Genomic DNA, 15,682 nt, shown 5'->3' on the forward strand with positions numbered 1-15,682 from the left:
ATGACCTGCACCCTATTTCAGGACACCTTGGTGCATTCAGGAAGCACCTTGGGGTGCAAGCCCTTGAATTCATCTTTCTGGGACACAGCTGAGCGGATGAAACCTCAGCCTCAACCTCCAGGGGGACAGGTCCAGGGTGGGGAGTGGAGCCTGCCCAGGTGGCCTCCAGCCCCACCTTTCCAATAGTCTGTTAGAATTTTATTAGAGCAGATTCCTGGGCCATGCCGGGCACCGTGACCATGTGTAAATTTATTTATATTTATTGTGGCCTATCCACCCCACATCTGCAAACCCAACCCGAGGCCCCCTGGAATGAGATTCCTCTGTCCGTCCCTTCCTCCCAGCCATCCTAACTCCTACAGGCCAGCGAATGACATCTCTAACTGGCTGGTCATCCCTTGGCAGCCTGGGGCTCCTTTTTAGAACCAGCAAGCACTGTTGATACTGTGAAATACCCTATTTTTTCCATATTAGAGACCAGATATTTTTCTAACTGTTTATGATTCACATCTCTTCCTGCATGTACCGAAGACAGGCGGTGCCTTCGTTTGGGGGGCTTGGGGGGCTTTCAAAGGGCAAAATGCAATGGCGGAGGGAGCAACGGGAGGGCAGGTGCTTCTGTACTGGGATTTAGGGCACTCCTGATGGGATGAAAGCAAACGGAACCACGTGCGTGGCGGATGGAGGCAGACGGCACTGCCCCGCCTATTTACTGGCACTTCCTCACCTCCTTTTGCCCTGCAGCTGCTTTTCTGTTTTTCTCTCCTTGCTAATTACTGAGTTTCCAAGTGGCAAGCTCTGCAGATAGCTGGGTGAGAGGGGAGACAGGTGAGCGAGCTGGGCAAAGAGAAGGTGGAAAGTGCTCTCCCAGCAAAGTTGAGACAGAGCACTGGGGAAGCTGCAACCTCACACGCTATCCCCCTCTTTCCACGAGATGGATGTAAACTCCATGTCTGGAGTTCCCGAACCCTAGAGCCAGGATGCTGTTTAATCAACAGCTCAGCCAGCTGCCTGGGAGGTTTTTGGCATTAAGCACCGCCTTGAAGGGCAAGCTTTAAGTCCTTCCCAGTTCTGGAACTTTCCACCCAGCATCCACCACCCTTAGACACACTCCCAGTGCTACCTGTCCGACCCGCACGGCCCATCTGCCTTGTGTGATGTGACCCCCGATGAGATGTTGAAATGGTTGTTCATGAAGACTCTGCGTTCGGGCAACAGCAAGACTGTAAGTGTAGAATCGAGTAACTGTCAATAAAGGCTGAATGGCGGCTCTGTGGCTCATGAGGAGGTGAAAGGGAGATCAAGGATAATGACACCACTCACTTGTCCCTTACAGGTGAGGCCCCATTTACAGATGGGGAAATCGAGGCCTAGAAAGGTGACACCACTCAACACCAGCCCCAGGTGCTCTGACGCCAAGTTCTCATCACACCAAAAACTGGGGGGAGTTTGTCATGATGGTCACAAGGAGCACAGTGTTCACTTACTGTCCCTCAGAAGCTGGCGCTGGACAGGCATCATTTCAGGCAGGGATCATGAATGCCATTGACCACTCAAAGCAGAGGCTTGGAGAGGTAGGGTGGGCTGAGTGTGTGTCCCAGAGCTCAGTGGCACAGCTCAGGTGTATACCTTGTGTCAGAAAAGAGAAGATGGAAAGAGACGCACCCCTTCCAGCACCTGCTATATGCCAGGGCCTGTGCTAGTCACTGCTATCCATTAGCTCATTCCGTCCTCACAATGGCCCTAGAAAGCATGTTTGATTTGATATTACATCCACTTCACAGATGAAGAAACTGAGGCCCAGGGAATAAAGCAGGTGACTTGCTGCCCAAGATAACAGGCAAAGTACATATTAATTAGGAGTCTGTCTAACTCTTAAGTACACCCAGGAAGTGGCCTGCAGCCTCAGGGGAGACCAGATTCGTGCACATGCAACGTTTCATGAGTGAGGAAGCATGTCTGGGAGGATGGGCTGTGGGTGGTATCAGGAAGTGCTTGGTGGAGGCCAGGCACGGGGTAGGGAGAGGGTGCCTGCAGCAATGCTGGCTTTCTCTGCCCAGTGCTTGTGCCACCGTCTCCTTGGCTTGGCTCCTGAGAGACCCTGTGAACCCAGCCCAGCCAAAAAGAACATCAGAGCCTGCAGCCATTCCCTGAGATTGGCTGAAGTGGGGAGTGAGGGACCTAAGCCGTGGTGTTCACAGTCAGTGAGCATCCCCCAGGGACTGTGCAGGAGTTAGGGGGTGCCCTCCATCTCCTGGGGCGCTCAGCGGGGAGAATGGAGCCCAAGCCACTGTCACCACAAGGAAAGGGCTGGAAGCCCACGATTGAGTCTGACTTCTGTTCCTTACCATGGGCAAGCGGGAGCCAGGCATATAGAGTCCAGGCAAAAGTGCAAAGGTCACACTGTGACCTCTAGGCAGAGCTCTGGTCACAGGCAGAGTGCCACCTGTGCAGGGGCCACAATGTCACCAGAAGAAAGCATGCAGAAGACACAGGGGGAATGAGGCTTCTTCTGGGGCTGAGCAGCTCGTGGGAGAAAAAGACAAACTGCTGTCATGTAAGCACCTGCTGCAGGCTGCACGGAGTTCAGCACTGGTCAGGCAGAACCTCCCGGGACCCACCACAGCCCGCACAACCAGTGGGATGTTCCCATTTCTCAGATGAGGAAACTGAGGCTCAGAGATCATGTTTCTAAAGTTGTCTTCCCCTTCTATGAGAAATCACCCACATTCTAACAACAAAAATAGTAACAGCATTCACTAGCATGTATAGAGGGTTTATTCCCTGCAGTGTATAAATAATACCAGGACACTTATTTTCCTCCTGGGTCTTAATCTCTGGAACCTACGAATACGTTATGTTACCAGGCAAGTGGGAATAAAAGATGCAGATGGAATTATGATTACTAATCAGCTGCCTTAAAATAGGGGGGATTGCGGGTGTGGATCACATCTGTAATCCCATCACTTTGGGAGGCCGAGGCAGGTGGACTGCTTGAGCCCAGGAGCTTGAGACCAGCCTAGGCAACATAGTAAGACTCCATCTCTACAAAAACCATTTGCCAAGCATGGTGGTGCTTGCCTGTAGTCTCAGCTGCTCAGGAAGCTGAAACAGGACAATCACTTGAGTCCAGGAGATCGAGGCTACAGTGAGCTATGATTGCACCACTGCACTCCAGGCTGGGTGACAGAGCAAGGCACTGTCTACCAAAAAAAAAAAATGCAGAAGATCACCCCAGATCGTCAAGGTAGGCCTAAGGGAGTCATAAGAGTCCTACAGGTAAAGGAGGGAGGCAGGAGAGTCAGTGTCAGGTTTAAAGATGCTGTGAAGATGGAATGGGGCCTCTAGAAGCTGGAAAAGGCAAGAAAACGGATTCTCTCCCTTAGAGCCTCCAGAAGAGCCGCAGCCCTGCTGGGCTTCTGTGTTGTTTTAAGCCACTAAGTTTGTGGGGATTGTTACAACAGCCATAGACAATAAATACATCCCCATATTACAGAGGAGAAAACTGAGGCTCTGAGAGGCTAGGTAGCTTAGGCATAATTAATAAGGGGTAGAGATGGGATTCAAATGACGCTGTGCTTCCACACGGTCTTTTATCACGTCTCAGAGGGCTCAGCTGACACCCTCTGTTTGCTGGTTTAGATAGAAGCAAAAACTCTCCGAGGTTACATGATCAGGAATTAACCCCAGGTCTACAGGTCTCCCGCCCCTCCATGGCACTGTCATGGCTTAGCGTAGGCTCCTAAAGGGCATTCAGTGTAAGTTCAGGGAAAGTAATAAGAAGATCTGATCAAAAGTAGGAGACGAAGTGGTGAAGCTGAGCATCGCCTCCTTTGGAGGATGCCAGTTGTGTTGACTGTTTTTCCTATGGGCATAGACGCTGGACCTCGGATCTCCAAAATCAAAACCCTCAAGAGTCCAGGGGAAGCAGGACAGAGATCTAGCTGGCAGCCGAAACGTGGAGAAATCCAACAGCAGCCGAAGAGCCAGGCTGGGCCATCCCCAAGGGGTGCCCAGTCCATAAGAACCTGTCCAGCATCTTCCACAGCCACTCACAGCTTGCCACAGGACAGAAGCAAACGCTCCCACCAAAGGGAGGACAACCGGGCTCATCTCCAGGACCCACATCCTTTGACCCCCCCCAAGGCTGCCCGGGCTTCCTCCTGTGAGATAAGTGCCCCCAACAGGTGGAAGCATCTGGCTTTCTCCAGTGTAGTGCCTACCACCTTCCATCATTGACTAGCGTCTCTGCTAACTACAGAAATGTGGTCAAACTTGCTAGTTATCAGCATCTCCTGGGGACTTTTAAGATCTGGAGCTCAGCCTGGGCAACACAGCAAGATCCCATCTTGGCCAGGTGCAGTGGCTCCTTCCTGTAATTCCAGCACTTTGGGAGGCCAAGGCAGGAAGTTAGCTTGAGCCCAGGAGTTGGAGACCACGCTGGGAGACATAGTGAGACCTCCATCTCTACAAATAATAAACTAGAAAATTAGGGCCAGGTGCGATGGCTCACGCCTGTTATTCCAGCACTTTGGGAGGCCGAGGCAGGCGGATCACAAGGTCAGAAGATTGAGACCAGCTTGGCCAACATGAGGAAACCCGGTCTCTACTAAAAATACAAAAATTAGCTGTGCGTGGTGGCACACACCTGTAATCCTAGTGACTCAGGAGGCTGAGGCAGGAGAATCATTTGAACCTAGTAGGTGAAAGTTGCAGTGAGTTGAGATTACACCACTGCACTCCAGCCTGGGCAACAGAGTGAAACCATCTCAAAAAAAAAAAAAAAAAAAAAAAAACCAGACTGAGGCAGGGCCAGAGGCCAGAGTCAATCTGAGCTTTTTAAACAAGTTTTAAACAACCACCCCAGCTACACTTGGGAGTGTGCCAAGGGAAGGGTGAGAAGATTCTAAGATGGAGTGAGAAGGGGTCAGCAGGGCGGGCCTGCGAACTGAGAAGCCGACGTCTAGGAGCCCGGAACATTCCTCCGACGTGGGCTCAGGAAGCCCTTAAGAGTCCAGGGAAAGCAGGTGAGCCTGGCAGCAATTAAAGCGAAGAGGACGTTACCAGAAAGGCTCAGGCAGCGGGAGTGAGAGGGCGAAAAGAGGAACAATGTACCTGGGGTGCCGCCTCGCCGGTGGCGGGCCGCTTCCTTCTCCACCGGCCTCCGGCAGTTCTGCCACCGCCTGGGTCTGCGGGCGTCTGGATTTCAGCATCTTCGCAGAATGGGGAGCACGTGGGAGAGAAGGGAGGGAGTCGTGGCCGCAGTGGGGCGGGGCCAGCTGCGTGGGCGAGGGAAGCAGGAGGTGGAGGAATCGGGATGCCGGGGTCACAGGTGGGGTCTATTGAGCCGGTCCTTGATGATTGAAGCATGCAAGTGAAAAGGTGCAATGACTTTTGAGTTCAGTTACTTCTAAGCTCCACCCCTCAGATGGCTATTATCAAACAAACACATAGAAACCAAAAACAAACAGAAAAAGGAAAACAGATAGTATTGGCAAGGATGTGGAGAAATTAGGAAAGTGTGTGCATTGCTGGTGGGAATGTCAAATGGTATGGCAGCTGTGGCAAAACAGTATGCTGATTGTGCAAAGAATGAAAAAGAATCACCACCAGATCCATTTCTTTTTTTTTTTTTCTCTCTTTTCTTTCTTTTTTTTTTTTTTTGAGACGTAATCTCACTCTGTCACCCAGGCTGGAGTGCAGTGGCACGATCTCTGTTCACTGAAAACTCCGCCCCCCCAAGTTCAAGCAATTCTTCCACCTCAGCCTCCTGCGTAGCTGAGAATATCAGCATACCAGCACACCTGGCTAATTTGTGTATTTCTAGTAGAGACAGGGTTTCATCTTGTTGGCAGGCTAGTCTCGAACTCCTGACCTCAGGTGATCCACCTGCCTCAGCCTCCCAAAGTGCTGAGGTTACAGGCATGAGCCACTGCGCCCAGCTCTGTATGCCCATTTTCATAGCAGCAGCATTCACAACCACCAAAAGGCAGGAGTCATCAAGTAATTCATTGAAGGATGCATGGATGCATAAACTGCGCTCTATCCATGCAATGGAATATTAGCCTTAAAAAGGAAGGAAATTCTGATCCACGCTAAAACATGGATGAACCCTGAGGACATTATGCTAAATGGGATAAGCCAGTCACAAAGAGGACAAATACTATATGATTCTGCTTAGATGAGGTACCTAGAGTAGGCCAATTCTCAGACACAGAAAGTAGAATGGTGTTGCCAGGGGCTGGGAAGAGGAGGGGAATGGGGAGTTTCATGGGTACAGAGTTTCACTTTGACAAGGTAGAAAGCGTTCGGTAACTGACCTGTAGGCTTAAAAATGGTAAAGATTTTGCTACGTATATTTTACCACAATAAAAATATACAAAATACTGCTGGGTGCAGTGGCTCATGCCTGTAATCCCAGCACTTTGGGAGGCAGGCGGATCACAAGGTCAGGAGATCAAGACCATCCTGGCTAACATGGTGAAAACCCGTCTCTACTAAAAACACAAACAATTACCTGGGCGTGGTGGTGGGCACCTGTAGTCCCAGCTACTCAGGAGGCTGAGGCAGGAGAATCCCTTGAATCCGGGAGGCGGAGGTTGCAGTCAGCCAAGGTTGTGCCACTGCACTCCAGCCTGGGTGACAGAGCAAGACTACGTCTCAAAGAAAAAAAAAAAAATGCTAGACTGGGTGTGGTAGCTCACACCTGTAATCCCCGCACTTTGGGAGGTGGAAGTGGGTGGGTCACTTGAGGTCAGGCGTTTGAGACCAGCCTGGCCAACAGGGCAAAACCCCATCTCTACTAAACATACAAAAGTTAGCTGGGAGTGGTGGTATGTGCCTATAATCCCAGCTACTTGGGAGGCTGAGAGAGGAGAATCGCTTGAACCCAGGAGGCAGAGGTTGCAGTGAGCTGAGATTGCACTACTGGACTCCAGCCTGAGCGACAGAGCAAGATTTTGTCTTAAAATAAAAACAAACTTCTAGGCTCTTTGCCTGTGTTTCCTACACAGTATTCCATTGGTCAGCATATTACAAAATATAGAACGTCATCGGGAGCAGCCTGTCACCTCCCCTTCCAGGAGAGGACCGCCTCTCTCAGCAGACTGCTCTCCAAAATCCAGCCCTGGTTCAGCAACCAGAGACATCTAGGGATCCCTAAGCTGTGTGTTTCAGTTAAAAATCTGTTTCATGCACATTGCAGAAAAGAGAGAGAACAGGGGCTGCCGGAGCACAGAGGAGGGTTCTCAACTCATGGAAGAGGTACGCACAGAGGGCTGCCTGGGGGAAATGCCATTCGAGTTGGGTTTTGAGGGATGAGTAGGAGTCAGCCAGACCATGGCCAAGGGGGAAGAGGTTCCCCAGGAGAAACAGCCTGTACTCACCCGGAGATGAACTGACAGTTCAGACTGGTTGGTTCATGGTGGTAACAGATTCAGTGGGCGGAAGTCGGACCCCAAGACTGGCTTATGCCATGCCTTATGGGATTGAGTGAGACCTTTGTCCCAATGGCGCTTAGCACAGGGAAGTGGCATTTTAGACAGATGTCTCTGGCCGTCAAGAAGCGTGGCTTGGTACATCAGCTGTGTGGGCAGTGCCCAGAAGGCCGGTTTGTCCACACTGGTTGAGTTAGCAGAAGCCATAGGGAGGCAGCCTTTGCTGTGCGTGATGGTCATTTAGAACCTTTCTGTGGCCTGTGTGGATGGTCCTTGTTCCCTTCTCTATTATGTTCCTGTCACAGGGACTCTGAAAAGTGGACCCTGGACAATTCTGGATGTAACAACCACCGTTTTGACTAGTTGTGACCCTAAGCTCTCCTTATGGTTAGCCACTTGCAATTTCTACCTGTTGCAAACCTCAGGATATCAACTCGCAAGGGCAGGAGTGGGTTGCCTTGCTCGTGACAGCATCCTGTGCTCAGCATGTGGCACATGCTCATAGAACAGTGGATGAAAGCATTTTTCTGGGGCCACATGCGCTGTGAGAACTGGGGTTCCCTCTCTGGCCACACAGCTGGCTGCTTCGTCTCAACAGCTCTGTTGATCTGGATGTGCTCTCAGTTGCAGAAAAGCTCAGGAAGTGATTTACAAAACTAACAACTAGTTTTGAAATGCAAAATTAACCCTGAGAAATGTATTAATGTATGCAATTTACTCTGGAATGTAACAAAATAATAACATGCATTCACAGATAAAGAGTGTGACGGACAGATGAAGAAAACAGTGTTAAAGAAGGTGTAAGCACGGTCAAATGTCAATGGTGGCATCACGATGGCGGGTTGGGGTGAGTGCTATGAAATATTTTGACTAATTGGCATTCGGAAATTTTTGTAATAAAATGTTAGGGAAAAAAAGACCCTGAGAAAAAAGGCCAATGACTTTTGGAACAGAGGAAGACAAAATAATGAGATAATAAATAAAATAATAAATTGGAGGAGGCCAAAGAAAGGAGTAGAAATGGGGATAACCCAGCCCACATTTACATTTGTGATGTGGAGGAGCACACTGCTCATGCGGAAATGTGAGGTTCCTCTGAGTGGTTTAGGGCTACAGAATCTGCCAATCAGGAAAGAGGGCAGCCTGCGCCCAGTGCGTGCTCTGGCACGAGGAGCGAGGTTTTTGACAAGGATCTGAATGATGTCATTGGCTGAATTAGCCAGGAAGGCAGGGAGGCAGGAGGAGTAGAGCTTGGTCTACAAGATTCTCTCACGTTTTGGGATCTAACCCTTGCAAAGGTTCAGGACTTATAGAAAGGCATTAAGCCCAGGGGGTTTGGGTCTGAGCCAGCTGGCTCCCTGGCCTGGCCCCTCCCCTTACCAGCTATGTGCACGTGGAGAAGTCAGCTCATCTCTGAGCCTGGGTTTTCTTGTGTATAAAAATGAGGTTAGGGGCCGGGCATAGTGGCTTACACCTTTAATTCTAGAAGTCTGGGATGCTGAGGTAGGAGGATCACTCGAGGCCAGGAGTTTGAGAGCAGCCTGGACAACATAGCTAGATCCTGTCTCTAAAAAACTAAAAAAGTTAGCTGGGCATGGAGGTTCATGCCTATAGTCCCAGCTGCTTGGGAAGCTGAGGTGGGAGAGTCATTTGTGCCCAGCAGGCTGAGACTGCAGTGAGCTGAAATCATGTCACTGGACTCCAGCCTGGGCCACAGAGCAAGACCCTGTCTCTTATTTTAAAAATGAGGGTAGAGTGTATGTAGCAGCCACCTCCAAGGGTCACATGAGGATTGTGTGGAAGGATGCCCGAGCCTGGCATGTGACCAGTGGCCGTTGTGGTGAGTGGTCAGCTAGCGCCCAACCTGCCCAACAAGACCTCTGTCCACATTCAGTGGTCTGATTCCTTCTCCCTTCCCCTTGTGACTGGCTATGCTAGGTCCTCCAAGGGTGAAAAGGCGACCTTGTCAGAGAAAGCACTTTCAGCTGATGTCCACAGAGTCAACTCCAGCATCATTAGCAGCAGATGGCAACTTGCAGCCAGGTTTGAAATCCACATGAAAACAATCGACCCGTAGTCCTCAGGATGCAAATCAAATCAGAGCTTCCTCCTCCCTATCCCAGACGGCTGCATTTCAGCTGGTTACCAATTCCTCGCCTCCTTTCCTGAAGGGTCTGCTGACGCAGACCACCACGAGGTGCTGCTGTGGATGGAAATTAACTGCTCTCTTCTGGGCTAACTGGGCCATCTCTGCGGCTAAGGATAGAGCTCCAACTCAAACTAGTGCAAGCATTAAAGAAACAAACCATGGATAGGTTCCTGGGACTGGGCTACTGATTTCAGGCAGGGCTTGATCCAGGCATCCAAATACCACCAACAGGACTGGGTGTCCCCCACTCTCTGGGCTTGGCTTCCCCCTGCATTGGTGGGTTCCCTCCAAATCAGCACTGTCAGACATCCATAAAGAATTCTGATTGGCTCTACTGGGGATACATGCCCATACCTCCATCACCACCATCGGGGGAACGGAGGACTCTGATTGGCCCAGCCCTGGTAAGGGGGAAATGCCTGGAAAAGACGTCAGGTAGAATAAAAGTAACGGTTGTAGTTATGTGTTTTGGAGACAAAATTGAATAGTCCCTGTGTGCTGAGAAGCCATGGTGGGGGGTGGGTGGGGGGTTCTTCTGCAGTTTGGGTCCATGTACAACCAACTCCTAAGCGTGGCTTAAGCCTGCCCACCAAGGACCTAGGTCATAAAAGGAAAGGGCTGGGTTTTAGAGCCAAACAGACTTGATTCAGCCCCGGTTCTGTCCCTGTGTAACCACGGACAAATGCCTTCATCTCTTGGCGCCTCGGCTTTCTCATCTGCACAACGGGGTGGGTCAAGGTGGTGGAAAGGAATGTACCTGGCATGCAAAGTATCTGGACCAACCACCCCCACCCCCTTCTTCCAGAGAAGCTCCATTTTTGCCTGTGGTATAGACTAGGCTTGCATATAATCTTTTTTTTTTTTTTTAATTTTTTTAATTCCCTCATCCAGGAGGTTTCGGGGAAAAAAAATCTTTTCCTTGCAATACCAGGCCAGGAATTTTTTAAAAACATTATTATTATACTCTAATTTCTGGGGTACATGTGCAGAACGTGCAGGTTACATAGGCATACACGTGCCATGGTGGTTTGCTGCACCCATCCCCCGTCATCTACATTAGGTATTTCTCCTAAGCTTGCATAGAATTTTCTAAAACATTTTCCCCCAGTGCTTTCAAAGAGGGATGACTTTGTCCAGCTCAGTCCAGCCTCCAGCTCCCTTCACTGCATCCCCATCTGCCCCATGTGATGGGAACGTAGTCAGGGTCTCAGCTGTGGTGTCAGGAATGGAGGGTGCCAAGGTGAACACCTACTTTTGCCCCGGAGGCAATCTGCCTTCTCCAGTTCAGAGTACAAAGTCAAGGCCAAAGTGTTTCCTTCAAAAAATAGTTTATTCTGCACATTTCCTGGCGGGCTCTCTGCCCACACTTCCAAGGTAGCAGCGACCCATAACGTGTCTTTCTCTCCAAATCCTAGAGGGCCTTCCCAAGAGAAAAACCTTCAGTTTCCAAAGCAGCATTGATCCTCCCCTCAACCCCACAGCAAACCTCAGGATGGCATCATGAATAATGCACCTTCTCCCACCCCTCACTGCCCGCCCACCTTCATTTGCCAGGGTTGTCATTGGCTGATGGTCAGATTCTCTTTTTAAACTTGGATACCCACAAGCATCCCAGCTTTTAGAGGCTTCCCTGGGCGACCTCGTGGGCTTCCACATTGACCAGGCATCACATTCAGCACCCTCGGACAAACCACCCACCACAGCAGTGGGTTGCGGCCAACTCCCCCCACCCCCGGCTCCACCCCTATGGGAGAAACCAGAGGATCGCAGGGCCCCAGGCTGTGGCGCCTGCAGAGCCAGGAGCTGCTGGGTGCATTGCCATGACCGCAAACCGGCATGGTCACCACAATCTGGTCCTTGGTCACTGACAGCTCTGCTCCTCAGGGTCAGATCCCACCATCTGTGTTCATCAAGCCAGCAGGCAAGGGAGCAACAATGACTCAAGTGGCCCTCCAAGGGAGCAGTGGTGACCGTCACAGAGGTGACACTAGTGAGTAAGCTGGGCTATGAGCATGGTGAGGGGTTCCCCTCCGCCTCTGCCCTCCCCACTTGGGCAGGAGGAGGGTGCATGCACAGGCTGGGGACCAGTCCTGCAGGGGGAAGGAGAGTCCTCATTTTCCTTGGAGGAAGAGGCAGGCAGAGGACCTGGAGCTACATGAGCGCATCCTCCAGACGTCCTGAAACCTCCAGCCCGCCACCTCCATTCATTCTGCTTTCCTGTCTCAAAAAGAGAATCCTGCCAACCAGCGCTAAACACGGCCTACCAGGGAGACACTCCTGGTGACTCACTAGGGCCATCTGGGGAACAAAATGCCATTTCATTCTCTCAACAAAAACTCATCTGGCTGAGGAGGGTGGCTCATGCCCAGCACTTTGGGAGGCCAGGGTTTGGGCAGATTACTTGAGGTCAGGAGTTCGAGATCAGCCTGACCAACATGGTGAAACCCTGTCTTTACTAAAAATACAAAAATTAGTCAGTTGTGGTGGTGGGCACCTGTAATCCCAGCTACTTGGGAAGCTGAGACAGGAGAACCACTTGACCCTGGAAAGTGGAGGTTGCAGTGAGATTGCACCACTGCACTCCAGCCTGAGACTGTCTCAAAAAAAAAAAAAATTATACATAACGTTTTCCTGGGTGACTAGACAGTATCCAAAGAAACATTATTACAAAAGTAGGTTTTCTCTAGTCCTGTCTCTCTCTCTCTATTTTCCCTTGGCCCATTTATTTGGCTGAAATATCTAAGATGCTTATATCTAGTGCTGGTCTCAGAGTAAAAAAATAAAAGATTTCATGATGTGATATCAAATGAGCCCAAAGAATGCCTGGATCCCACGTGCCAGGCACTGTTCCGTAGAAGAAAACAAGGATGTCTTAGCTGGATTTGATTCAGTGATGCCGCAAAAGTGCCGTCTTCAGAGACGAAACGGTAGAAACTTCCCAGCTATGGAGAGAAGAGGAGGCGGTTTCTGTTTGGAAGAGGCTCTCCTGGGCCTTTCATTGACACGGGTGTCAGCTCGGAACCAGCAGCCCTGCAGAATTTTCTTTTTTAAAAGCCAGCCTTCAAGGTCCTGCTGAGGGTGTACAGGCGGTGGTGGGTCTGGGTGGTTTCTCTTGCGTGGTCCCAGGAGTGGCTGGGCGGGCTGGGGTCAGGTGGAGGCCGGGCTGTCCACAGTAGACAGCAGCTGAACCACCTGCGCCCGCTCGGCTGGGCTGATGTGCTGGCTCAGGTATATCACGCAGTCCGCGGCCACCTCGGGGTTCTCTTCAACCAGGCTGCAGGGGAGGTGAGAGGAGAGCTGGGGTCACTCTTACCACTTCGTTCAGTGGCCCCTAGGGTGGCACAGTCCTTGTGTGGGGCCACATCCCAGAACCCAGAGCTCCCGATTCCCTTCCTGCCATGGTCCCTGTGCGGGTGATGGTCCATGCAGCAGCGGGGGCTGAGATCTGAAGATCAGTATGCCCTGAGGTACCACCGTCCCTCCCGTCCCTCCTGCTGTGTGACATGACCTGAGTCAAGCCACTGCCCTGAGTCTCAGCTTCCTCCACCAAGTGGGGTCCCCTGTGTTCAACTCCCTCTTTCACAGGGGGACGCCATGGTAATGGGGAGAGGGGACCCTCTGGAAAGGCCGACACTGGCATGGAAGCCGGCAGCCTGAAGGCTAGTGGTTCTGTGACCAACCCTGCTTCAGCTGTGACTTTGGACAAGTCCATATTCCAGCAAAGGTTCTAAGTAAGTGTCTCACACCTCCTTCATAGCACTCCTGGGCTCTCTGCCCCACCCCAGCCACTGTGCCAGGAGACCGGGCATTGGGGAGTGTGGTCTCTTTGTAGGGTGGCGGGGCGCCCAATCCCAGAATGTGGCCTTCAGCACACGATCCAGGCCCCGAGGCCCTGGGACTGCGCAGCGTGGTGGGTTAAAGTGGCTGCTGAGGACTCGAGCAGCCGGCGGTCAATCCTGGCTCACGTCCTTGCCAAGGAGGCTGGGAAGCAGGGGCGGCGGCCACTCACTCTCGGATGGTCTTGAGGACAGAGTCGCGCTTCAGGTAGGTGATGTTCTCGCGGATGGCGGAGCGCAGGCCGTCCTCGGCCTGCCAGTGCTGTTCCAGCCACTGCACAACCGCCTGGTTGTTGTCCCACAGGTAGGCCTGGGGAGGGGCAGAGGATGCCTCAGAGAGGGACCTTGCTGTGGGCCGGCTGCCTCACCCCCAGCACCCCCTGTGCCCACCGGCCTCGTTCTCACCCAGGCCCACCTTGACAGCCCCCTCCGTCTCCACGAACCAGCGGCGCAGCATGGACTGGATGTGCACGTGACTCAGCTCCCCGCTGGCCCGCAGGATCTCCTGCTTGACCTGGTCCTCCAGGAGGAGGCGGCGCAGGCGCCAGTACAGGAAGGTGCGCGAGGTCTTCCACTCCAGGATGTCCTGCGGATGAGCCAGGCCTGAGTCCCCGGAAAGGGAAGGGGGAGACAGGACGCCGGCTCGGGCCACACCCATGGCAGTGGCTGCCTGGGGCTGGGCCCAGGCTCTGAGACCATTTCCATTTGACAGGCAAGGAGGCTGAGGCGCAGGCAGGGGAAGGATACCTGCTCAGAGCCAGGACACCACCAGGACTCCGGACTGGCTGTAGGTGAAAAAATATCCCCCATACAAACCCGGCACCCACCTCCACCTCAACCAACAAAAACACAGGCTCGTGTGAGGCTTGAGCCAGCTGTGCGGGAGAACCTGCAGCGAGAGACCCAAAGAGCCCTGGACATGGTAGGAGGTGACTGTGGGATGTCCTTGCAATGGTGCGGGGTGGGGTGAATGCTGGACAGGAACAATGGTTTCTACCCCTGGTCCAGCTCCACACTGACCAAGCCATCAGACGAGTGGTCCCCGAACTTTGCGGCTTATGAGAATCTCTTGGGGATTAAAAAAAACCATGACTGCTGGTGTTTGGATTTCACTGGTCTGCAGCACCACCTGGGCATCGGGATTATTGTAAAGCTCCCAGGTGACTCCCCCATGCAGCACTGGAGCCATCCCAAACCCCCTCCCCAAGCGCCAAAACCCCGAGCCCGGTGTTTGGAAACCAAGGTGGGCTCTTTGCACCCCACACGGCAGCCGTGATTCTCACAGACATGACGCCCTTCTCCAGCATCCGGCCGGGCGTATCGTGGAGGTCGGCAAACTGCACCGCCACCTGGTGGTAGATGGGAAGCAGCAGGTCCTCGCGGGCCTTCAGCTGGCCCTCCAGGTCCCTGCGGTCCTTGTCGGAGAGATTGGGTTCCCCTGCAGGTGAGCAGAAAGGCCAGTCAAGCCATGGAAGGGAGCCACAGATGGTGGGGTGGAGATTTTTTTAAAAGGGGGCACAAATCGGGGTTTGCAGGACAGGCCTTGCCCCATCAGAGGTCTGAGCTTTAACTCTGATACTACCCTTGCTGCTACACAGGCTACCCTCAGCCCCCTAGGTACCCCAGAGTCCACTGGCCTCCCTCCCACCACAGGCCCATCTTGACGGCCCCCTTTGTCTCACATCAGATAGCTAGTGCAGTCTTAGAATTGCACTCACAGTTGCAAGACAGCATTCAACATGCAACTCTGCATTTTCCCTTTCCATCAGACCCATTGTGCTTATCGAGCACTAGTTTTAGTACATACTGTAAAATATGACAAGGGAATATTATAAGCAACCCTATGCCACATTGACAACTTAGGATGAAATAGACAAATTCCTTGAAACACATAAACCACCAAAGCTCACCTAGGAGGAAACAGACAACACAAATAGTCCTATATGTAACAAAGAAGTCGAATTTATAGGTAAAAACTTAAAGAAATAATGCCAAGTCTGCAAAAACTCAGAAAATAGGAGAGAACACTTCAACTCATTCTATGAGATCAGCATTACCCTGATACCAACCAAAGAAATTACATGCACATACGTAATAAATCTTGTGAATAGCACAGTTATAAAGACACTGACACCCAAAATGGATATTTAAAGAAAATTACATCTTGTGGCCAGATGCAGTGGCTCATGCCTATAATCTCAGCACTTTGGGAGGCTGAGGCAGGCAGATCACTTGAGGTCAGGAGTTCAAGAGCAGCCTGG

General features: G+C 51.8%; 1 protein-coding gene across 6 annotated transcripts in view; it reads right to left on the reverse strand.

Annotated features, from left to right (window-relative positions):
- Positions 1-10,896: 10,896 nt before the first annotated feature.
- The window catches only part of ACACB (acetyl-CoA carboxylase beta), a 157,158-nt gene continuing 152,372 nt past the window's right edge, over positions 10,897-15,682 (reverse strand). For all 6 annotated transcript variants that reach the window (XM_039471839.2, XM_074402268.1, XM_074402267.1 and 3 more), the window contains 4 exons: positions 14,705-14,859; positions 13,837-14,007; positions 13,595-13,731; positions 10,897-12,859 (listed from right to left, as the gene is read on the reverse strand). In XM_039471839.2, coding sequence (XP_039327773.2) covers positions 12,733-12,859; positions 13,595-13,731; positions 13,837-14,007; positions 14,705-14,859 — 590 coding nt within the window. In that variant the 3' untranslated portion in view covers positions 10,897-12,732. The remainder of the gene's footprint in view (positions 12,860-13,594; positions 13,732-13,836; positions 14,008-14,704; positions 14,860-15,682) is intronic.

Source organism: Saimiri boliviensis, chromosome 7 (assembly GCF_048565385.1).
Source record: "Saimiri boliviensis isolate mSaiBol1 chromosome 7, mSaiBol1.pri, whole genome shotgun sequence".
In the NCBI taxonomy this organism is placed as follows: Eukaryota; Metazoa; Chordata; class Mammalia; order Primates; family Cebidae; genus Saimiri; species Saimiri boliviensis.